Below are 24,670 nucleotides of genomic sequence, written 5' to 3' on the forward strand. Positions count from 1 at the left end.
AGTAAAAATAAAAAAATAAAATAAAAGTCTTAAACTAGATACATTGAAGAGTCTTTCTTATTTCTTATGCTTCTTATATATCAAGAGAGTTTCCTGAAGTCTCATTTTTATAGAAGTGTATTTGTCGAATTATCGAGAGGAGAAATATGTATCACGTTTTACAACTTTTTTGTGTCACGGTAGGGAATCATGAATACGACCTTGGCCACAAGCGAGTCATATTAGAATTTAAAACCACATAGTTTATAGTAATGACATAAACGGCACACCTTAAACTGCACATGCTTGCATTGAAAATCAAAACTAAAGATACTCGTAAACCCCAAAAATTGTTTTCCGAAAATGCTTGCATTTGAAAACGAAACTAAAAATTAAATTTTAAGATTGTTTTCAGAAAATAGTTTATCAATTTTGGAATTTCCAATAGTATTCAGAAGAGGAAAGGAAAGGAAGTTCTATGACAATAAGAAGTGTGAAGGTATCGACATCAACACTTTATATGTTACATCTAACCTATATGTTGCACTTTATCAAGTAAGATAAAATTATTTTTAAAACCTTAGTCAACCAATGTTTCTGTATTATTTCTCGTGCAATGAATTTCCCTTTGATCGGATTATTAGTGTTATTTAACGGCTGTGAATTGTGAGGTTACGAAAACAGATGTTTAAGAGAAAGTTCATTTAAAATTTTGATATCTGTAATACATACATGTATCAAAGCGACATGGTAACGATTTTAGTCAAATTTCAATTTACTATATATTTCAACTAGTGTCAGTTGTAAAGTTATAAGTGAGATAGAGATCCCAGAACTCTTTGTAATCTTAACAAGGCTAGCACAATTTTTTTGTTAACATTGGTTAATTAAATTGAACTTTGAAGCTGCTAAATCGTTTTGAACATTAAAAAACCATGCTAAGGTGACCGCCAAGGCCTCTTTTCTTTAATTATTGAAGAGAAATGATCCTTTTCATTGTACCAACTTTAGAAAAACACAAGATGCCGGAGCTTCTTCAAAAATCTTACAAAAAGCAGCTGGTCACATGGATCGGTAAGCCCTGTCACTTCCGGTTATTGTACAAAATCAGCAGGGACGGATGCTCCGCCCCGACGTTTCACCAGAAGTGTGACGGTCAGGGCGCCACGGTAACAGTCCTGTACAACACAAACAAAACTATCTACGGCGGCTACCTGTCACAGAGCTGGGACTCTGATGGTGAATACATTGATGATTCGGACGCCTTCTTGTTCCGTTTGCAGTATAATGGGTCATCTAATCCATTAAAGTTTCCGGTAATCCAAACAGACAATGCTGGATATGGAAACAACGGTTATGGCCCAACCTTTGGCGGTGGGCATGATATTCAAACATTCAGCGGAACAATATCCAATTCGGGGAGATGTTTTTCTCTGAACGGTTACTTCGGTCTTGGAAGCAGTTACAACCTCAATGGACAGAACGAACAGACCATAACGAACAACAGTCTTCAAGTCACAGACTTGGAAGTTTATAGAGTCATAGGTTAGATAATTTTTGTATAAAAGATACCTTAAATTATAAATTTACAATGTAAAATAACTCAAGGCAATCTACATGTAACGTGTTTTTCATATTTTAATTAGAGCGATTATCATACGAACCTTGATTTTATATGATTGATTCATTCTAGTCATTTTCACTTTTAAAAAAAAAATTTAAAAAATCATTTTTGATGAAAAGGGCACTGATCATGAACTTTAAATTCATATTACTCATGAATACTTTTTTTTATCTGACACAATATTTGATACATGAAGATGGGCCAGGTAAAAAAATCCCAGACAAGCCCTGGAGAGAACACGATGCATGGACAACCGAAGTATGTACGCTTGAACCGCTATAACTAAACGCTTCTATTTTTTTCATACGTGTGGTGTATACTACCCGTGTGATAAACCTTTGCTCTATCAAACGGGTGATGCTTTATTAATTACTTCCGATCATAATTATTTTTGACACAACCCCTCGTCTCTACGCTTCAGTGACATATTTTCGAAGATTTGCTAGTACTTACAACATAACTATATTACTACAAAAAATAGATATAAAATAGATTTTGGCAAAGATTTAAATTACAAATATGAAGGAAAACACATAACTGCGTAGCATAGGCATAGGAATCCGGGGGCAATTGGGGGTTGGGTGATTTTACTTTGAGCACTTTGTCTCCTGAACTAGTTGCTCCAGCTGAATAGGGGTTCGAAACATAAACCTGAATGAATTTGTTTCTAAATACAATCCCTTCTACTACAGGCAATGATCTGGATTCTCTGGTTTTCAAGTAAACCCTCCTTAGGTCCCGCTACAGTTGAATATAGTGTATATTGTTCCCAACCTTCATATGCAATGATTTATATATAGGATGTATCATAAACACACTATGCATCCCTACTTAAAAGTATTCAAATAGGTATACTGCCGTTCTCTCAAAGAAATACCGTAATTTCATTAGTTTTTAAAAATGGAGAGAAAAAAATTAAAAAAATTACAGACCTTTAAGCCTAACTAATTTTGACTACAAGACATATGCACATGTACTAGCAAAACGTTTACAAAAAGTAGCTGATAAAATTATCAAACGTGAACAAAGTGTATATATTAAAGGTCGATATATTGGCGAAAATGCACAATTGATACTGTAAACGTGGAAATGTTGACGATGTGTTAATTTTGACTATGTTGGCGATTTTTATTTTCTCGTCAAAATTTCCACTCGCCAAACTTCACATCATATATATAGCGTATTAATACCATAATTTTTTATCGGCATTATCCCGTTAGTACTAGATCAAAGTTAATGATTCATTTATGTAAATAGCTATAAAAACACGTAATTAGCATTGAAAAAACCCATAAAATCTAAACAAGCATGTTTTAAATACAATTATCACTCAATCGTCACGACATTCTATAATAACTTTGCGTGCGTAATTATCATGCCGTGTTTGACCTACTTCATTACCTCAGGCAATATCGTATAGTGAATAAAAACAAAATACAAAGAACAATTTTATTCCATCAAATCTGTACAGACTTTTTTTTTCAATCAAAGTAAAATTTTATTAATACCAACGCTTGTAAAAGAGTTCGCAAAAAAGATAACTCTAACCCAATGGCATTATAAGAAATCAGGATAGATACCTCTTACTTTTATTCAAAATTTCGTCAAAATTAAAACTCGCCAATTGTCTCTTACTAAAAAATCGTCAAATTTTGAACTCGTCAATATAACCACGTTTACAGAGTATTAGATGATTTTGAATGCTACCTACAAAATGATCTAGACGTAATAATTGTTTTTCGATTTTGATATAGCAAGAAATCGGTCGAATACAATGTTCAAAACTTTTAAAAAGTTCAATTTCGGATCAAGCTTCATAGGAGTGATCAAAACAATTAACAAAAAACAATTTTTAAATTGAAAAACAATGGATGGATATCAAAACCATGTAAAATGGAAGAGGTATTCGCCAAGGCTGTCCGGTCTCTGCCTTGTTATTCATATATGCACTAGAAATACCTGCTATTTAAATTAGGAATGATAATCAGATTAGAGGACTATCCTTTCAAAAAATGATACAACTGATGATAATATAAAAATCGTTCAAAATGCTGATGATTGCACAGGATTTATAAAAGACACTGAATCACTAAGATACTAGCAGTTTCAGAATTCACAAGAGTTGCCGGTGTAATGAAGAATAATGACCCCCGTAGAATAATGACCGGGGGTCATTTTTCTACGTAGAATAATGACCCCCCTAGCTGAAGAATAATAGGATTTTTCTGAAGAAAAAAGACCCAGGGGTTATTTTTCTTCATGTTAAACATGAAGAAAAATGACCCCCATAAAAAAAATGACCCCCCCCCCCCCCCGTTGACATGAATAGAAACTGGTCACCCCGTATCCAAGATATGACTTTGAAATTACTTAATTTTTCACTCTGTTCAACTGAATTTGAAGTTATAAACACCGAACTTGTAAATAAATCGCTGTATATCATATCCGTAGGAAGTACACGCAAAACACTCTGACATTGCCACACATTGATTGTTAACAGTTACGTTACTTCTCTCGTCGACATACGGCGGGAAATAATGCAAATAAAGAAAAATTCATACACAATGAGGATATTGTGTGATAATTAACGAACAATAATAATGAAAGAATAATTGTTGTAATGATATAAGCAATACTCATTGGTGAATGAATTGTCAATCGAAGAATGATACATGTATATATCTTTATGGAAAAAGACTAAGGGGGCAGGTAACGTAGGAATATGAATACTTCTTATTTACATTTCTAGGAAAGTGATTTTATATATATATATATATATATATATATATATATATATATATATATATATATATATATATATATATATATATATATATATAGATATATATATATATATATATATATATATATATATATATATTATTTATATTCAATAAATTACATTACAAGCGAGGCAACATCTCCGCAGAGACCCTCAGGTATATCGTCATAATTTTGGTTTCATCATTAATTCTGGGTGATGAACTTGTATACCCAGCAGTTTGTATTGTGGAAATCCTCAATGCAAGTATAATTCATGAACAATATGAAGAATATAGAAAATGCGACGGCGAAGCGCGAAGATGCGAAAACGAAAGTGCTAAGTTGGGAGGGTGAAGAAGTGATACTACTATCGCTTCTTCGCCATTGCAACTTCGCACTCTCGCCTTCGAATCTTTGCGCTTTCGCCTTTTTAGCTCACCGAGACGAAGTCAATGAGAGCATATGCTATTACTCCCGGTGTCGGCGTCCGGAGCTGGTTAAAGTTTTAGTTGCAGCTCCTGTGTCTAAGCTATTACTTGTCGTCTCTTCACCAAAATTACATGGCTGATGCATCTGGACCTACTGAATCTGGTTCCTAACTTTCAGATGCTAGAGAAGGTTAAGGATTCTGTAGCAGGTTAAAGTTTTTGTTGCAGGTGCCCTTTAATAGCGATATCTAAGTTACTGATGGTCCGTACTTCACCAAACTTGCATTGATGGTGTGTCTTATGATACTGATGCACTAGACAGGCTTGAGTGCTGAATCTGAGCTATAGGTTTCGGATCATGGAGGAGGTTAAGGTTTTTGGAGCTGGTTGAAGTTTTTGTTGCAGGTGCCCTCTAATGATTATATCTTAGTTGCTACTGGTCCTAAATTCATTAAACTTGTATGGATGGTGCGTCTTATGATACTGATGCACCTGACAGACCTAAATGCTGAATCTGAGTCAAAGGTTTCGGATGCTGGAGGAGGTTAGGATTTTTAGAGCTGGTTAAAGTATTTGAAACAGTTGCCCTCTGATGATGATATCTTAGTTATTACTTGTCCTAACTTCACCAGACTTCTTATGATACTGATGCACCTGACAGGATTGAATGCTGAGTCTGAGCCATAGGTTTCGGATGCTGGATAATGTTAATTTTTTTTGGAACAGGTCACATGTTTAATAGATAATACTACTATTTCAAACTTGCATAGCTGATTAAACTGTAATATGAATGAATCGCAGATGTAACTTCAGATGCAGAGCTTGATCTCCATTATTAGTGATGCTCAAAATATATATCTTAGTTATTTAAGGTCCTAACTTCACCTTACCTAAATGGATGGTGTGTCTTATGCTACAGATGCACCTGACAGGCATGGATGCTATATCAGAGCCATAGGTTGGAGATGCTGGAGGAGGGAAAAGTTTTAATTGCTGGTGCCCTCTGATGATAATATCTTAATTATTACTTGTCCTAACTTCACCAATCTTGCACGGATGGTGCGTCTTATAATACTGATGCACCTGACAGGCTTGAATGCTGAATCAGAGCCATAGGTTTATAATTCTTGATGAGGTTTAGTTTTTTGGAACAAGTCACATGTTTTATAGATGATAGCTTGCATAGTTGATTTAACTAATAATCTATATTATAAATGAAATGCAGAGGCTGCTTTAGATGCAGAGCCTGGTCTCCATTATCAAGGATGATAGAGAAATATCCTACCTCACTCAAACCTGCTTGATAGATAGATGTGGTTGTTGTTAAATGATGTAGCATGATTCTTATGATATAGTATTGTATGATTTGAAACACTATTGTTTAATAGGATACCATAGTATACAATATGTTATATTGTAAAACGTCATATAATTCAATAAAATATTGTATTTTTTTTATATTTTATGATATGATATTATATCATGATATTGTTATGTATAGTATTGATTATAATGATACAATATTTTATAATATAATATTGTATTATTTATTTATTATTTAATCACATGATACTATTGCATATGATATTGCAATAAATAATATTGCACCCTATGATATTATATTGTATATTCTATGATATTGTATTATACAGTATTGTATAATATGATATTGGTTTCTGTAATATAGAATTATTTAACATGAAATTGTATATATGATATTGAAATATTATAAAATATCGTATCATACCATATTGTATAATATAATATCGGTTTATATGATATATTATCATATCAGATGAAATTGTATTTTATGATTTTTAAATATATATTATTATATCATATGATACAATGTGTCTGATATGATTGTATTATATAATATTTTACTCTATCCCATGATATTGTATCATTTATATGATACAATGATGTATCAAATTATATTGTATTATATAATACAATATCATAGTATGTATCAATTATGAAACAGTATCATACAATACAATATAATACTATAATATTTACATTCACTTTCTTTCCCTCTATTAAATTGCATTGGTTGATTTGAGTGATATTTACGCACAACACAGAAGACCAAATCACCAAATCTGTTGCGTATGAATACATTTAGTATTCCTTCAGTATTTCTCGAAGAACAAGAACTGACTTCTCGCGACTTCAAACCGGATAACGACCTGATATTATACTTACGCTGATAAATATTTCATTGATTGAAAAATATTTTGACAGTTAAAAGAATTCAATTGATTAATTTCTTAGTTTACCAAGAGTAAATTCATTAAATTACAGAAAGAAAAATAAAATCGTGTTATTAGAATTTAAAACGCTGAGCACTATTTTTGTCAGCATATTTCGGTTGTTCCAGTGGCCATTCCGTTAATTTCGCATTGCTCGTTGAATAAGACAGAGCTTTTTAAAAAAGATCATATTTGCGGGAAGGAAATACATGTTTAAAAAACGTAAATATAAGCATTGATTCATTTTTTTTTTAAAGATGAGGTCTTATAACTGCAACGATGAGTGCAAACAAATTTTCATAACGCGCTAGCGCGCGTTATACAACTTGTAGGCACACACCGTTGCTGTTATGAGACCACATCTTTAAAAAAAATAATGATTCAATGCTTAATTATGCATTATATCATATGTTTCAATGTTATGATGTTTTAGTGCAATATGATATTGTTTCACATAATATTATAGTGTATTATGTTTTATGATATTCTTTTATTTGATGAAATACAATTATAATGTACAACACATAACAATTCCATATCATACGTTACAATATCATATCACAATTTTTTACGGTATTTTATGGTATTATATGATATATATTGTAAGTTTGATAGGATGCAATTTAATTTTATATTATTGTATTGATTAACATATGAACATATGATTTTCATACAATTTTTTAACAGATGATATACGATATTGTTTCAAAACAGAATCCATGACTATCCAAGATCATAAAGGATGGTTTTCATATAACATGATAAAGGTTGTCTCATAAAGGTGATGCCTCATAAAGGGGATGCCTCGTCTCGGTGAGCTTTGTAATCTCTGATTACCTATGTTTTATAATTTCGGAGCTCTCCATCGTTTAAAGGGTTCCGAGGCATATTTTGGATTTTTTTTTTTATAAAATTAATAAAATTAAATTATCCAGGGGGATTGGATCCGGACTCCCTCTCCCGTTTTACTGCGTAAAATTAATAATATTGAATTTTCCGGGGGCGGACCCCCTCTTCCCCTCTAGATCCATGCATGAGCAAGGAGTATGAGCATAATGAAATTAGGATGTTGCTATGTTTGGTCCACGTTAAACAGACGGCTGGTAAGTGACAGGAGTCTAGAAGTGCATATGTACACATTATGGCGGACATTAAATTTTGTGTGGAGCAGATAATGATTAGGCATAGCCAGCACTGGTAAACGTATATGTCACATATAAACATTAAAATATTTATAAACATTCATAGTAAGCGCGATGGCCTAGCGCATGCGTGCCAATAATAGCATGGATTAATCGGAAAACTTTGGCGAGTATGGTGCCTGTATTAAAGTCTATGTAATCGACCGAGACTTGCTGAATGCGATCAAAAAAGGCGAAGGCGAAAGTGCGAAGATGCGAAGGCCAGAGTGCAAAGTTGGGAAGGAGCGCTAGTAGTATCGCTTCTACGCCTTTGCACCTTCGCAATTTAGGCATCAGATCTTCGCGCTTCATCGTCGCATCTTCGCACTTTTGCTCCTTCGCCTTCGCACTATCGCTTTTGCAACTTAGGTCGAAGTGGTCCTATCGGAACACCATAGATATATGTAAATGTAATCGTTAAGATGACAACCTACCCCGATGCAATGCGTCAATATCTTGTTATAACGGAAGGATTTTTATTTTCTAAGATATATCCCTTCTTTCACTTTAAGTTTATTTGAATATGAATTATAATTTCTGTTACTTTCTGTAAACTGCAGCAGTAAAAATTACAATAGTGTAAAGACTATTTCAAATATAATAGAATAATATACTGAAAAACTTTTATCTACAAGGGGGTCATTATTCTACAGGGGTCACTTTTCTTCATGTGGAGTGTGCTCAAATTTATGAAAATGACACTTATTCTTCAGGCAAAGGGGTAATTTTTCTACGTCGAAAAATGACCCCCGGTCATTATTCTACGGGGGTCATTATTCATCATTACACCGGACCTTGACAAAATAAAGATAAAACAGAATGCCTATTATCTGGTGCATATATAAACGAATATGTTAATGAATCGTTTATCAATGGGAAAAGAATTACGAAAACCTGCACTAAATCTCTAGGAATCTACATTGGGCATATGCATGATAAAACTGTGTGCTATAAAAATATAATTTTTACGAAACAGGGGTATTGTATGATATAATGTACTTCTCAAAGAAACTGTTTAAAAGAATACTATCCTCTGTGAATATTTAATGCTTAAGACAGCTGTTAACACGAATAGACAAAATTTGATTGTTCATATGCAAAATATGTTAACATAAGAAAAAATGTACATTTTTTTGTTTAAAAAATAATGTTGTAGAATCAATAAGATATGTAAAAATCAATATTTATTACTCTTTATTTATTGATACGAAATTTCATAAACCGATCAAAGAGAATCAATGTAAAAAGATGTTTAATGTTACGGAAGGTTATATTTGGAAAAATGTATACGTGTCTAGAATGAAGAATATGTATGAGGAAGAATATCAAAATTTAACTAAAAATTGTTACATGGTATTTTGAACAACAATGCCTATGTATGCAAGTGGAATATAGATGTATTCCCGTTGTGTGAAATATGTAAAGATATAGAAAACATTAAACATATATTATATAACTGTAAAACTATCAAGACTATTTGGGAGAAAGTCAGCTTCTTTCTAAAACTTGATATTACTTGAAAAGTTATCGTACTTGGATTTTATACTTAAATAAACGACAAAACACTATCATAAACAAGCTAATAGCTTTTAATACCGCTAGTATGTATAAATATAAGATAAAATGTAGATGAAAGGACGAAAAAAATGTCAGAGAAAAAAACCTCTTATTTTGTTCAAAAAGTAATCTGTGTATGCAAAATACTGTTCTATAAATGACTGGTTGAATTAGAAATGATATTCACCACGATATACGTGATTATTTGTAGACTCAAAATGTGTGATGTTGTGATGATTATGTGACTCCCGAAAAGTAATATACTTTTTATTAAAAGAAAATATGACATAATAAACAAAGATAATCTCCGAACAGCGAGCATAAGAATTATTTGCTTTTCAGGTTTTCTTTTAATCTTTTACCACTGAAAATGTTTTACAAAAGTATAAGTATTATTACTCTTATGCCAGTTCTATATTGTTTTTGTCTTGAAATTCTTATAACAATTAATTGTGAATGTGTATTGATATTTTTATTTCGTTTTTATTTCATGAAATATATTTGCCCTGCTCAACATCCAGATTACACGAAACTGTTTTGAACAGATGATTCACAGACAGAAAATATAGTTATTACTTGAAAAACAAATGATTTTTGCATTGAGAAAATAAAAAAAATATCATACGGTATTCCATGACATTTACACTTTTAAAAATCATTTGTTTTTATGTTTGTAGTAAAGATTTATAAAGATGACACTTCAAACTTACACAAGAATGGACGTTATTTCTTATCTCCAGATGGTTTAATGATGAGTATGTTATATATTTTATTCAATTGATTGATTGTTTTAGACAGTGCAAGCACAAAAGAAGTCCTTGCTTGCCTACAAACCTCTGACGGAAACAAACGTAGGTGCTGCAAATATCCTTTTGATTGGTCAGATAGGCGCAGGAAAATCCAGCTTCTTCAACTCTGTCAACTCAATATTCCGCGGGAAAATCTCCAGCAAAGCTTGTAGTGGGAGCTTCGAACACAGTGTGACAACCATGGTGAGAGAGAGAGAGAGAGAAAGAGAGAGAGAGAGAGAGAGCTAACTATTGTAAATTATACATACTTGAACAGCATCAAAATATAATAACTTGCACATATTTCTACAAATGAATTCTTTTTTAACAGTACCGACAGTACAAAGTAAAGGATTTTTCCAATGGAAAGTTTCTTAACTTTCGTTTGTGTGACACTCGAGGTTTTGAGGAAGAATTTGCTCTGGATGCACAGGAAATTTCTTTCATTTTGGATGGAAACATTCCTGATCGGTACCAGGTGATTCATATTGGCCTCCGAGTATTCAATGTTTTTTTTAAATTTATTTATCTACCTTTCCTAAAATAAAAAAGTATATTGAACATCCTCAATATGCTTTTATATTTGCATATGCGAGAGTTGTTGGTTTTTTTTAGAGAAAGGTTATTAATAATCTTAATTCTGATAATATAAATCTGTTGTAGTTTAACCCTTTGGTTCCTTTCACACCGGATACCCCTGGGTATATTAAAGACCCAAATCTTAAAGACAAAATTCACTGCGTGGCATTTGTCATAGATGGCAGCACTGTTGATGTTATGTCGGACAAAGTCCAAAAACAAATGAAAGATCTACAAGTCAGAATGAACCATAGAGGTGAGAGATTGAATACTTTAAAAAAAATTGATCTGACAGATGACTTTTCGGTGTGTCAGGCCAAATTAAGCCAGATTTTTCAACTTTCTATGCAGGATTACCACAGGTCGTCTTCTTGACCAAACTAGACAAAATATGCCCAGATGTACATATCGACGTCAAAAACACGTTCACGAGTATCGCTGTCTGTGACGCCGTGGAGAAAGTAGCAGACGTAATGGGTCTTCCACGTGCTCACGTGCTTCCGGTGAAAAATTACGAGAGCGAAACTAGGCTGAAGACTACAGTGGACATTTTGTTAATGGAAGCTCTGCAGCGATGCCTGGACTTTGCCGATGATTACATGGATGAACAACTTGACAAAATGACAGCGGAAGGAAAGAATGTTCGAGCCGAAGATTAACTTGATTCGTTTGTCTGGCAAGTGTAGTCGAAATCATGTGATTGTACATTTAGTGCGACTTGTTTTTGAGGAGGCGTATAAGACAATTTACTGATTTTGTTATTGTTTTTATTGATATCTACAGCTCTGTAAAAAAAACCCAGTATATTCATTACATTGTCGTTTAATAACGTCAATGCTATAGAGTCACTGGCCAGAAAAATCTTCTTCTTTTGTGGTCTTGTATTGATTTTTGCTGATAAAATTTTGAAATGTTGTTTGAAATATTTTAAAGAAAAATTTTCAGAAGCAAATATGCACATGTATGTGAACTGAGGCACAGTACCTGAAGACGTTAAAGGAACAAACTTAAGACACTTTTTGAGAATATTTTGTAGTTATTAATAAGATAAGATAAACTTTTTGACCGTGTTTATTAATAATTAAATCAACATAAAAATAAAATTTAATTGTCAATGTTACCAATATAACACATACTTACGCAAAAATAAGTCTCGAACTTAGTTAAAAAAACAAAGAATGTTTAACCATGTATCTCGCTTGTAAATTTAGAAATATCATTCATATTAAGCTCTATATTTCCCTAAGATAGATATTTGAGACATTAAATTTAGCTTAAAACGTTATGATCATGCCTGTTTGAAATATGATCACATGTGCATTAACCGAATTCTCATAACCCCCCCCCCCCCCCTCAACTAACGATTTAATCGATTTTTATACCCCTGCTCCACAGGAGAAGGGGGTATATTGTTTTACCATTGTGTGTCTGTCTGTCCGTCCGTCTGTCCTTCTGTCCGTCCGAAATAAAAATTTCTGTCGCATTTTTCTCAGCAACTTATTATCGCAAATGCTTGAAATTTTTACACACAAATTTATATATCTATGTCTTTTTGTACTAATCGGACGGCAACCCCCTGTTAAATGACGATTTTGTTTTGTTTTTTTTGATTAAATTTTCGAACAAAATTTCGTTAACAATTTCTTAGCAACTGTTTATTGCAGATGCTTGAAATTCTAACACACTATTCGTTTAGGCATACAATATCGTGGGATATAGTTTTGTACCAATCGAATGTCAACTTTCTGTTAAATGACGATTTTGCATATTCACATTAGAGCAGGGGTATTACTAGTGAGCATTGGCTCGCATATTATCTTGTTTTTTATGGTTGTGCGTCTATCCTCCTATCTTTAAAAGTCTCAAATTGTTTGACATCTTCTCCACTAAACCAAGTTTAACCACAAATTAATTTTATAAAATTGAAGTTTAAATTTTCAATGAGGTGATTGTCATTACAACATAAGAATATGCATGGTCTGTGTATAAGATGAATTTTCCCAAGAGCCACCAGAAATGCAAATATTTACATGAAAGCTTTTTATTTAAAGTAAAGATACTAACCTTTTCTAACTAACATGACCATCAGATTGACAATGAAGATATAGAGGGGGTTCAAAATTGTAGAAATATAAACGAAAAAAATCTTTAGAGAACTTCATTTTTTGAACAACAATGTTACAAATCATGATGTTACGATACTTGACTATCCACAAGAGGACTAGTTAATAAATCGTTTGGACCGTGACCCTATGGGCACACACTATTGTCCTTTTGTGATTCAAAATCAACATAGAAAATAAAGGTAAAAGAAGTAATTAATGTAAAATCTTGATGAAAAACTACTAGAAAAATGTTTAAGAGCTCAATAATGACTCCCTCAAGATAATAAAACTTTAAGATATTCAATTCTGAGGGCTTATCATCTTATTATGAAGTGTATCTAAGGTTGTAATGACCTGGAGGATGATCATAATGACCCTTTTTTTACAGCAAAACGAGCGCACATAATTTACACACATGTAGCAATTCGTTGTGTTATCCGTAGCCAAATGTGTTGCTAACGCTAAGGGTATAGACCGGATTATGAACTGCGTCTTAGCCAATCAGATCTGGGTATCAAACAGGAAAGAATAATAAAACGATTGTCAATTTGTTTTTGCGTGGACCCTGAGGTCCACGCAGAAAATATATAAGCGAGGTTAAACCGTAACTTAACTTTACTTTTATAGTAGGCGAGGCTACAGAACTTCCCGATTGATTCTTTTAAGCATTTAAGGATGAATGAATAATTATGTCACTGTATAAATGTTCAAATCTCAAGAAAAATGCATCTAAATATGAATTTCTTAATTTACACAAAGCTGTCACTGCATAGTTAACAAAGTAGTGCGAATCATAATGTGTGCGCAAATAGTAGAATTCACCGAATGCCTGATACTTTACATGCAAACTTCATTCATAGATAGATCATAATTATTTTAGAAGTATGAATCCTTTAAATTCTGAGATAAAAAGTCAGGGCTCTATAAACATACATGTATACGTAATACAACGTACAAATTTAATGGCTAAAAGCAGAGGGCTAGAGTCGGTGGAATGTCTGATAATCTTAAGGTGTCACTACAGTATTAAATTTTACTATATATTCTTAACAAAATTGCACAACTTTACATACAGACTAAAAATTCAAAACGAATTTCTGGAAAAAATCCTCTTGACATCTTTTTAAGGACGTTGGATCCTGTTATCAAATGTCTCAAAGTTTTTTTTCTAAAGTATATTTTTAACATCTACACACATATCTAAACAAAAATTAAAAACAAAATTTTGGGGTCTGTATGCTCCGTTCGGTGATACGGTGTATTTAATATGACCTTTCTGCACTGAAAGTGCAAATTGCACATAAATCGCTTTTCACTCTATAATTTTTTATCAAAATGAACTATGATATCAAAAACAAATTTACATTATTTAGAATTAATAAAATTAAAATTATCATTAAAAAAAAAGTTTGCAATTTCTTCACCTTATTGATATTTTGACCTTTTTGCACTGAAAAAATGCTATTTTTATTTATACACGATTCAACATGCAATTAAATAATTTAAAAGTCTCAAACTTTTTCTTAAAGACTTGTCAAAAGAAACTTAAAGATTCAGAAAATAAAACCAAAAGTATGGGTCTATAATGTAAATTTTGAGATATGGCATGAAATAAGCTAATTTTAGGGGAAAATTGGAGCTGATTTTTCTTTACTTTTATTAAACATCACTTAAACTTGCCAATATATGTCGATAGAAATATTGAAATATTGTTGAAATATGTTTTTTGAAACAACACGAAGATATCCCAATGCATAAACTATCTGAAAATTTTGTCTGCACGGAAAATAAGAAAGCTAAAATTACGGTACTCTAAAACAACTGAGTTATGAAAAATGTTCCTTTTCTTCTTAAAAACCTTCCGCCACAAAATATAGTCCCTTACTACACTCTCTAAATGTGGAATTTTTCCTTCACTATTTTATTCAATATATTTTATTTGGCATTGTAAAAAAGGAATTTACAAGTAGAATTCATATATGACACAGAATTTCCAGACTAGATGTGACCCAAAATGGCTACCCAAAATCAGAGGATCGAACCTCTTTAAACAACGCTTCATTTACAATTTTCTAGCAAAATACACACGTGCATCCAGCAAAGCGTGAGACTTTGTTTACCTCGAAGTTACACATGTGCTTGAAAATCAAGCCCGGGCCTTTTCACCCCCCCCCCCCCCCCCCCCACGGAAACAACACGCATCAAAAATTCAAATGACCTCGCATTATTACAAAAATGGGATAGTTAGACCTCTTACACGTTGTTTTTCATCTAAAAAAAAAATTAGCTCCTGTCACGTGCGGAAACGCCCCGAATTCAAAGGAAAATTCGGGAATTATTTTGGCTCAGCCATGTTTTGAAATACTGTTATGACACTTTAAGGCTTTCACGTTTTCGTTGGAAACACATAAAATGGTCCACGTATTGTAGTCCTTTTTTTAAAGGACAGCAACTTGCTATTGTTTTAAGCCGAGTCCTTTAATCGTAAGTGTATATACTTACGATCTTAGAATGAGATGTTCCAGTAGTTTTCTTCGATGATGTGTATTAAACCTTTTTATACGTTGACAAATCTTGGAAATCTTATATAAATGATTTAAAGCTATACACGCTATAATTTACGTCAATTTTGAATAACAGTGAAAACTCATGTATTTGTCTACTTATAAAAGTTATCCTTAATCTGTAAATTACAATGGTGAAATCCATCTCGTTACAAAGATATAGATGTTTAATTGTTTATTTTCCTGCCCGGAAAATATACCTTTTCATGAATATTGATGAAGGAAGAGCAAACCGATCCCATTGCGCATGTCCGCGGAGAACTAGGTGGTCGTTATTGTTTGCCTAATTAAATATCCAACTTGAGTTTTAATATGCTTAACAGTTGTTAATTTGAAATACATACATGTATAATGAGTAAAAAACGTTTGTCATTTACGATACCCTTACTTCTGCATTAACACTTATAGGATCTATAAATAGCACATAGGGGAAAACACAGGTCTACGTCATTTTTTAAAGGAAGTATTCGTATCTACCCACAGGCTTGTATTTTTTTCTTTTGTTTGAACTCGTATATCGGACAAATTTATGCTTTACTGAAAATATCTTTTTCTTTGTAAAATAATCCTAATTATGAAGATGTTGACCCTTCACCAGTGTTTGTATGATAGCTTGAATTTAGCTGTCGATATCACGGGATAGATTGATATTCACGAGGAGGCATTACTTTCCTGGCAGGAAAATAAATATTTTTTATTGTTTAATATTAGATATATTTGTTACGTGATCGTATTGAGCCTATTAATTAACAGCATAAAGGTAACTTTTATTAGTAATCAAACATATACATTTTCCCCTTCATTCAAAATTGACGCAAATTTTAGCGTGTATAGCCTTAACATATACAAAAGATATTTATCAAAGGAAAATGGCCAGGATTTTGGTCAAAAATTATGTTTACGTTTTTAATGATGACAATGCTTCAGTAAGGCATTTCTAATAGTCAACCAAAATTTGAATGTCATTCGTCGGTATATAAGAAAGTTAGAGAGCTAACATTTCTCTACCATGTACACAAAGGTTTTGTTTACGTTGAAGTGTAAATTCCAGTATTAAACGTAAAATGAGTACGATAAATCAAAGTCTAGAAACTATTTATGATGTTTAAAACGAATAAGAAGAAAGATAAATTAGCTTAAATTTTTTTTTGCCGGTTTATTGAATCAATAAAAACCCCCAAAGCGAGCCTTTATTACAGTTAAAAGAAACGTTAGTTCTGTTGCCTGCCAATAACTATGTACGATAATGCTAAATAAATGTTTATTGATCCCAAGAAATGCCTTTTTAGCCGGGCTCTGCTGAAAGCAGAGTCCTGGCTATAGGCAGGCCAATCGCCAATGTTACTATAAATAGCACAAATAAACAAAAAACCAAACAGCGTCAAGGTAAAGCTTCTGCTATACCAAATAGTTACACAAAGAGCCACGTTTTGTCAAAAGTGTTGTCATTTTCTTTCTTTTTTAAAATTTCGAATGAATTGTCTATCTTTTTTAGTTTTCTTATTAATAACGTGTTTTAAAACATTACTATGCATTTTGGACACATACAATGCGCATGAATTTCCATGAACTACTTTGCTGCACGATGAAGAAACGGGGATTGAATATATAATACTTGTTGCAAAATTCAAGGCAGCAACTGTTGAACTTTTTAACTTCTACAGTCATTTCATGCATATCTTTTACAATTTAATGCTATGCTATGGTATGCGATTTTAATGATATGCTATGAGATTTGTATGGTATGCTATGAGATTTCTATGCTATGCTATGATAAATTGAAATGAAGAGCTTAATGATATGGTATGCTATGCTATGCTATGAGATTTGAACAAAAACGCCTCCATACACAGAAGAGCTCCACACAGTTCGAAGTAAAATAATAAGAAGCCAAAGTTTACCACAAATCTATCATGTAAACATTTATTTTTTCAAATAAAAACATTTAAAACCGAGTTAAAATAATGTTGTATGCTATGCTATTGTATGCTATGGTATGATATGACGAATGCGATTCTATGAGAGTGTATGCTATGGTATGGGATTCCAATGCTATGCTATGAGATTTCAATGCTATGCTATGAGATTTCAATGCTATGCTATGCTATGGTGTATGTTGTAAAAGATATGCTTGAACTGACTGTACTAGACAGACTTGTTTTTTGTTTATAGCCGCGTACATAATTTAGTCGCTCTCTGATGCTTTGCCGACATTAAAAGCATGAGAGAGAGAGAGAGAGAGAGAGAGAGAGAGAGAGAGAGAGAGAGAGAGAGAGAGAGAGAGAGAGAGAGATTCAGTCTTTACTACACAATATGCATAAAGACACACCAAAAAAGCCCGGCTTTCAGTACTTCAGTACTTTGATTTAGGTATTGTAAACAAGGAAACTAGTTAAATAAAATTTTACCACAGTCGTTACTATGCCCATTTAATTTGGCAAATTTAATTACCGTTAGAGCGATCATGACAATGCCATTTAATTTGGTTCCCGTCAATAAAGTTATTTTTGATCTAAACATCATTTATTAGAAATATTCCTATATTTAAACTGTTCGTTAGTAGGTTCAGATAATGAATAACTATTTCTGATCAAACCTGCACGACATCACCAAACAAAAAATGGCAATATTGCTGAAATGAGAAATTAGACAAATGGTCCCTCTTGTATTATTTATTATACAAAAGCAATCGTTTTCCTAATCTTTGACGGTCACAATGAAATATGACTATTCCGGTGTATCGTATAAGAGTTTGTTGTGATTAAAACGAAAGTAGGTCTTCTCGAAAAATTCGCAGAATTACAAAGAACTGACAACATATTTGAAACAGGTAAAAACCATTATCAGAGGAGTAACTATTAATATGACACTACGTTATCTTTTAAATGAATGGTTATAGTAAAGTATTATTGAGCCATAATATACACCATTAAATAAAATTCATTTGCACGTAAAAACAATTTTAATTGATTAATTGAGATCTTAACGCGAGTTTTTTTTTCGGTGAGGTGGGGTTATTTTTTATTTGTTTAAGGTGAGAATCTAAATTAATGCGTTTTAAAGGACGGCGAGCCTAAGGTGCCGAAGATCCTTAGGTTTGATGATAGCTTAGAACAAAGAAACCACGAATGTCGAGCTTTAAAAAGGCAAAAAGAAATCGAATATATTTTTCATGGAATAATGCTGACTTGTATCTTTTCTAAATGATATGGACTGTTATCTAAAAGATCGAGATAAACTCCAGTTGTCATCATGGTTTGGAAAAGAATGCCATTTCAAACTTCTGTACAAAATTAGCAGAGACGGTGGATCACCTCAGACATTCCACAATCTGTGTGACAACAAAGGACCCACTGTGACCATCTTCTACAACACGGATAACAATGTGTACGGGGGATATCTGTCAGACAGCTGGAGAAGTACTTGGAACTGGTTTACACACAAATTATCGTTTCTGTTTCAGTTATATAGCAACTTTAAATGGCAGCCTAATATGTTTCCGCTGATTAAAGAAAAAACAATCAATGTTTCCTTTACCACCAACCGTGGACCAACATTACTAAAAAAAACTTCTATTTCAAATGCTAAAACTTTTATGTCAGAATCAATCATTGTGATATTAGCAAAAACTCAACTGTTGTTGTATGACCCCGACGTCATACTAATTCGAAGAAGGGTTAAATATTGTGCTGTCCGGGAGACAGTAGTATAACCTTTATTAAATCGTGTTGGTAAAAAGCTGAAAAAATACAAAATACCATGACAGCAATGTGACATTAGAGTTCAAATAAAGGATTTATGACATGAACAGTGCTCCATACTTTTTTAAAACAAAAAGGGGTATTGTGTAAATAATACCATTTTTTTTAAATATCTTGCTAAATTACCTTTCGATAATAGTTCAATCACTTACAAAAATTGGAGAAAGAAATTATAGGTAAAACTTTCCTAAATTTCAATTATCATAAGTTTACCTAGCAACCACATGTACTACATGTGTATATAAACATTGGACATTGAACAGCTATTTTGCAGAAATTAGACACTATGCATACAAAAGGTTAAATCAGAAGATAGCTTACATTCATATATAATCATTTACACGATGAATAAGACAGATAAAAATATTTAACTTACATTGTGGTAGGCCACAATTGCCTCTAACGAAAAACACAGATAAGCAAACATGGCTGACGAAAGTATCTTACAAGGGTAATAACTCCAAACGAAAAGAAAAAAATGAAACGCTATTTAAAAATTAAAACAAATTTACATTTCAAAAATGAGATTTTTAAAAACTTTTTGCAACTAATTTCTACTTACATTACATTCAATGCTATAACTGTGTACCATGAAATTGTAAAATGTTTCTCCTTAATTAAGTACATTTTAATTTTTTTAATCATATTTTCTATCTATCTATCTATCTATCTATCTATCTATCTATCTATCTATCTATCTATCTATCTATCTATCTATCTATCTATCTACTAGTATCTATCTATCTATCTATATATCTATCTATCTATATATCTATCTATTTATCCATCCATCTATCCATCCATCCATCCATCCATCCATCAATGTTGTATTTTTTCCCTTTTCATAAGATGGTCCTGCAGAGCCCTGGCGAGAACCACCGGTCTGGAAATCAAAGGTAATCTATGTCTTTGCAAGTCTTTTTTACATGACTTTCGAGATAAAGAAATACCTTTCTTTGGTTGTAACGCCTCGTTTGATTACATAAACAAAAAGCATATTTTTTGTAAAGTTAACATCCGTAAAACAAAGCTATGATGCGCAGCAAAGCGCATTTTTTCGCTTGACATTACATTTAAAGGACCTCTGATATGGTCATATATCTGCCAACCTACCCTTTTAAAAACAGTATTGTATATAATTCAAATCCTCATAAATCATTTTTACAGAGGATGTCTGTCACAAATTAATCTTAATATAAGTCATCATTGTCCAAAAGCTGTTTATTTTTGGTGTCCATATTTTGCCTTTGGAAGTAAAGAGAGCAAGTCTGCTCGAGTATGATTTTGACATGTGTATATGTTTATATATTAATACACATGATGGTAAAAAATGTACTTAAGAGCATGGGTTTAATGATTATCTCATAAATAGAGCAGAATATAATACTAACGACAAAGCTTTCAAATTTCTAGACGCTTGACAGTCTGAAAGAGTTCATCAGGTCCTTTCAACCTAAAGAAGAGTTGAATGTTCCGGAAGTAAACATTCTCCTCGTCGGTCAGGTCGGTGCAGGGAAATCCAGTGTCGTCAACACGATCAACTCCGTGTGGAAAGGGGAGATCTCTTCCAGATCCTGGGCTGGAAGTTCCGAGCACAGTCTAACAACGAGTGTACGAGTCACATTTCTTCGCGTACATTTATTCACATATATAACAAGTTAGAAAAAGTGAAACAATTTTGACAATGGTACTTATTTTCACAATCTATATAATGCTTATTTTAGTTTACTAAGTTTCGGATATCCGACCCTTCTACTGGAACATATTTAAAATTCCGGCTATGTGATATGAGAGGTTTGGAAGAGACCATGGATGTAAAATCCGAGGATATAGCATTTCTACTGGACGGAAATCTTCCTAACAAATACAAGGTTACGAAACTTGATTTTATGATCAAAATATTTTTTTTTCGCCGTGTATCATTCTGTTGTTTTTCTGACTTCTAAATTGGTAAAAAAAAATTGATTCGGAATTTCATAATAAAATCATAGATTTTGTTTTTAAAAAGTCAAGAACTATTCCTGATAAACGTACTATCTCAAAGTTCGTCTTTTTAATGAACAAAGAATGAATTAAAAACATTAAGGACTCTTGTATTATTTAGGTGGTTTCTTTTTAGAATTTTACCTTCTTAGCTCAAATGCATGATGTTATAAAAGAGACCCGAATGTATTGTATACAGTTGCAATTCGCACAGAAACGTTTCCCACTATTGTATCATAAAGATGATGCCTTTTAACCTCTCACGTTCAGGTTAAACACTTTCAGTTATAAGAAAAGTATTTTGTAGTTTAATCCTGCGGCTCGTGCCACCAAGGACACCCCTGGATTTATAAAAGAACCCACGATGAAAGACATGATACACACTGTAGTATTTGTGATTGACGGCAGCAATGTTGAGGTGATGCCAGACGGGATCATTAAGAAGCTAAAGGATATAAAGGAGATGCTGATCGAGAGAGGTCGGACAGTGAAAATAAGCAGAGAGAGAGAGAGAGAGAGAGAGAGAGAGAGAGAGAGAGAGAGAGAGAGAGAGAGAGAGAGAGAGAGAGAATTTATGTTATTTAACTTTTAACTAAGAGCAGTGTGTTTTAGGTGTGCGCGAAAAATGTTAAGCGTAATATTTTTTTATCTTTTGATTTCAAATATTTTAAACATGCCTTCATAAATATCTGCTTAAGATAAATGAGAAAAAAATATTTAAAACATATTTTTTGTTGCATTTTCTAGGCATATGTTAAACACATTCTAAAACTGATAGAGACAAAAAATTATAAACAAGACATTTTCAAATTTTTCACATGTTTAAATATGCACATTAGAACAAATAATACAAACGATGCATTTTTCATGTTCTACCTGTGCAAGTTTTACTTCAAAGAACCTTCAATTCAGAAACTATAAAGGTAGTATTCTTTTGCCATCTAGCTGTTACAAGAACATTTAAACTATATATTCTTGGTGTAACTTTGTATTTAAGAATTTTGGAATTGTAGATGTTCCTCTTTTGGTGCTTGTTACGAAGATTGACAAGGTTTGTAGTGATGTCGACAAAGATGTCGAAGAAGTTTTCTTTAGCAACGCCGTAAAGAAAACTGTTGATAAAGTGTCGGATATTATTGCTATCCCACGATCCCACGTACTTCCGGTAAAGAATTACGAAAAAGAGAGGACTCTGCAGAACAACATATGTATACTCGCCATGGAAGCTTTAAAACAGGCTCTTCTGTTTTGTCAAGATTTTCTGGAAAACCAATCTTAAACAAAAAAATACTTTTTTTTTTAGAAATAGTCAAATGTTATAGTAATATTTATGACAGTGTACGTTGTCAGTTAGTTAATTAAATTCACTGATGAATAGCCTGCTTAAATCTATTAAAGTTTGTTTATAATAATTCTTCTTATTGTTTTAACTGAAATCGTCAATCATACCATTGAACATGAATGACTGAAAAATTAATTGAATCAAATTCATGCAGTATATACTTTTATGGACATTTGTACGCGGCACTGAAAAATCAATATGACATAGCCACAAACACATGCAGTTTAAATTGTCTTAGTTTTAACAAATTCCTAATGACTTTCATTTAAACATTATAACCGACCTCAGGAAAACGAAGTATGTGAAATTTACGTAAGTTTGAAAGTCGTTATTTTAACATGTAATCAAACTACACTGCTTAACAATACGGGGCTGGTGATGCTGTTTTACACAAAAAAATAAAATTAGCAGACAAGTAAAGTGACGATTCAGGTACATTGTTGTTAATTGTCTGAAGAATTTAATAGTACTAATTTTTTAACATCATTTGTGTGAAAGTACGGTTAATCAGCCTAAACCCAGGGCCAATATCTTGCGCTGTAAATTGCAAATTTTTAACACATACGGAACTGTAGCTGTAGCTTACAGGACGTCCATTTGAATCTTTACAGACTAGGAACTAAACCCTTTATCTATGTCCCATGTTGTTTTCAACGACGGGGAAACAACAACAAGAGCTGAAAGTACAAAATATAAAAACGTACACACTAACATTTCCGTCGATTTTAATTAAAAGTGAGCTGATGGTAGCAACTACTGTCCATACAGCATATAAAACTCTAGTATGGAATGCAGAACACAAGAAAACAATTTTTACTTAGAATAATGAAGCGGATCCGAAGCCAAAGCTCAAGGTGTTATGTTCCTTTAGCAGTGTCTATCTTATCTATAAAAGTTTTGAATTTAATAACCATTCCACACAAACTAGGCAGTTCAATACCTCTTAAAATAATCAAAAGATAGACATTTTAATTTTCATAAGCATGTAGCAATGTGTGAACAATAAGAATATTGATATATAATCGATCTTAAAATATGTCGTTCAACTTTAACAGGATAATTATTTTGACTACGATATTAAAATAATATGCAACAGTTAATGCTGGAAATTTTCTTTTTTGAATTAAAAAATGGAAAAAGAAAAAGAAAGATATGACAAAGTATGACAAGCAAAGCGTCTTGCAATAAGATTGAAAAATGGACCATATCTGAGGTATTTTTTATTCCATAACAATGCTGAAACATGTTAAAGTATTTGGACACAAAAATGGATTTTATACCAAGACCTCATCCGAAGATGAAAACATAAAACGAGAGTTTTGCTTTAAATTGAAAACAAACGTTCAACTTGATCTTTTTTTACTGATCAAATTAAAAAATACATGTAGTTATAAAAATGCAATTGTAAAGGAGATATTGCAACACATTGAATTAAAACAAGAATCAAGTATTGATTTGTAATGGTATAAACATATTTGTCTTTTATTTAAAAGGAATTAAAGGGATGTAAAAAGTCAACTGATATATAGCTAAAGCCATTTCCTAGACATAGGAATATCATAAACAAACGTTCTCATAAATTATTTGTCATTTTGCACATTGCATTCCGTTTGCCGAAATTATACAGGTTTATGGCTTAAAATAGTAAACAAATATAATAATTTAAAGGGGCATGGTCACGATTTTGGTCAAAAATTATACTTCCGATTTTAATATCAACATTGCTTTAGAAAGGCATTTTTAAAAGGCAACTGAAATCTGAGT

General features: G+C 32.3%; 2 protein-coding genes across 3 annotated transcripts; both read left to right on the forward strand.

The window, feature by feature from the left end:
* Nucleotides 1-323: 323 nt before the first annotated feature.
* LOC128158351 (interferon-induced protein 44-like) lies at nt 324-12,066 on the forward strand. Of its 2 annotated transcripts, none has more exons than XM_052821144.1 (7): nt 324-478; nt 991-1,524; nt 1,800-1,861; nt 10,579-10,776; nt 10,904-11,050; nt 11,236-11,407; nt 11,503-12,066. In XM_052821144.1, the coding sequence occupies exons 2-7, from the start codon at nt 1,002-1,004 to the stop codon at nt 11,808-11,810; spliced, it is 1,410 nt and encodes a 469-aa protein (XP_052677104.1). In that variant the 5' UTR covers nt 324-478; nt 991-1,001; the 3' UTR covers nt 11,811-12,066. The 2 variants fall into 2 exon arrangements, with proteins under 2 accessions (XP_052677104.1, XP_052677103.1); XM_052821143.1 differs by having other exon boundaries at nt 352-534.
* Nucleotides 12,067-16,884: 4,818 nt separating this feature from the next.
* Nucleotides 16,885-22,963, forward strand: LOC128159106 (interferon-induced protein 44-like). Its single transcript, XM_052822157.1, has 8 exons — nt 16,885-16,888; nt 18,570-18,650; nt 19,048-19,239; nt 20,431-20,477; nt 20,995-21,192; nt 21,306-21,452; nt 21,872-22,043; nt 22,578-22,963. The coding sequence occupies exons 1-8, from the start codon at nt 16,885-16,887 to the stop codon at nt 22,841-22,843; spliced, it is 1,107 nt and encodes a 368-aa protein (XP_052678117.1). The 3' UTR covers nt 22,844-22,963.
* The last annotated feature ends 1,707 nt before the right edge of the window (nt 22,964-24,670 follow it).

Source organism: Crassostrea angulata, chromosome 8, assembly GCF_025612915.1.
Source record: "Crassostrea angulata isolate pt1a10 chromosome 8, ASM2561291v2, whole genome shotgun sequence".
Taxonomy (NCBI): Eukaryota; Metazoa; Mollusca; class Bivalvia; order Ostreida; family Ostreidae; genus Magallana; species Magallana angulata.

Bases quoted from the DNA above. Each gene is read 5' to 3' on its own strand.
- LOC128158351 (XM_052821144.1), top strand. From the start codon at position 1,002: ATGCCGGAGCTTCTTCAAAAATCTTACAAAAAGCAGCTGGTCACATGG. The intron at 1,525-1,799 runs GTTAGATAATTT...TGATACATGAAG, and splicing joins GGAAGTTTATAGAGTCATAG to ATGGGCCAGGTAAAAAAATC. The intron at 11,051-11,235 runs GTGATTCATATT...AATCTGTTGTAG, and splicing joins ACATTCCTGATCGGTACCAG to TTTAACCCTTTGGTTCCTTT.
- LOC128159106 (XM_052822157.1), top strand. The intron at 20,478-20,994 runs GTAATCTATGTC...TCAAATTTCTAG, and splicing joins CACCGGTCTGGAAATCAAAG to ACGCTTGACAGTCTGAAAGA. The intron at 21,193-21,305 runs GTACGAGTCACA...TGCTTATTTTAG, and splicing joins AGCACAGTCTAACAACGAGT to TTTACTAAGTTTCGGATATC.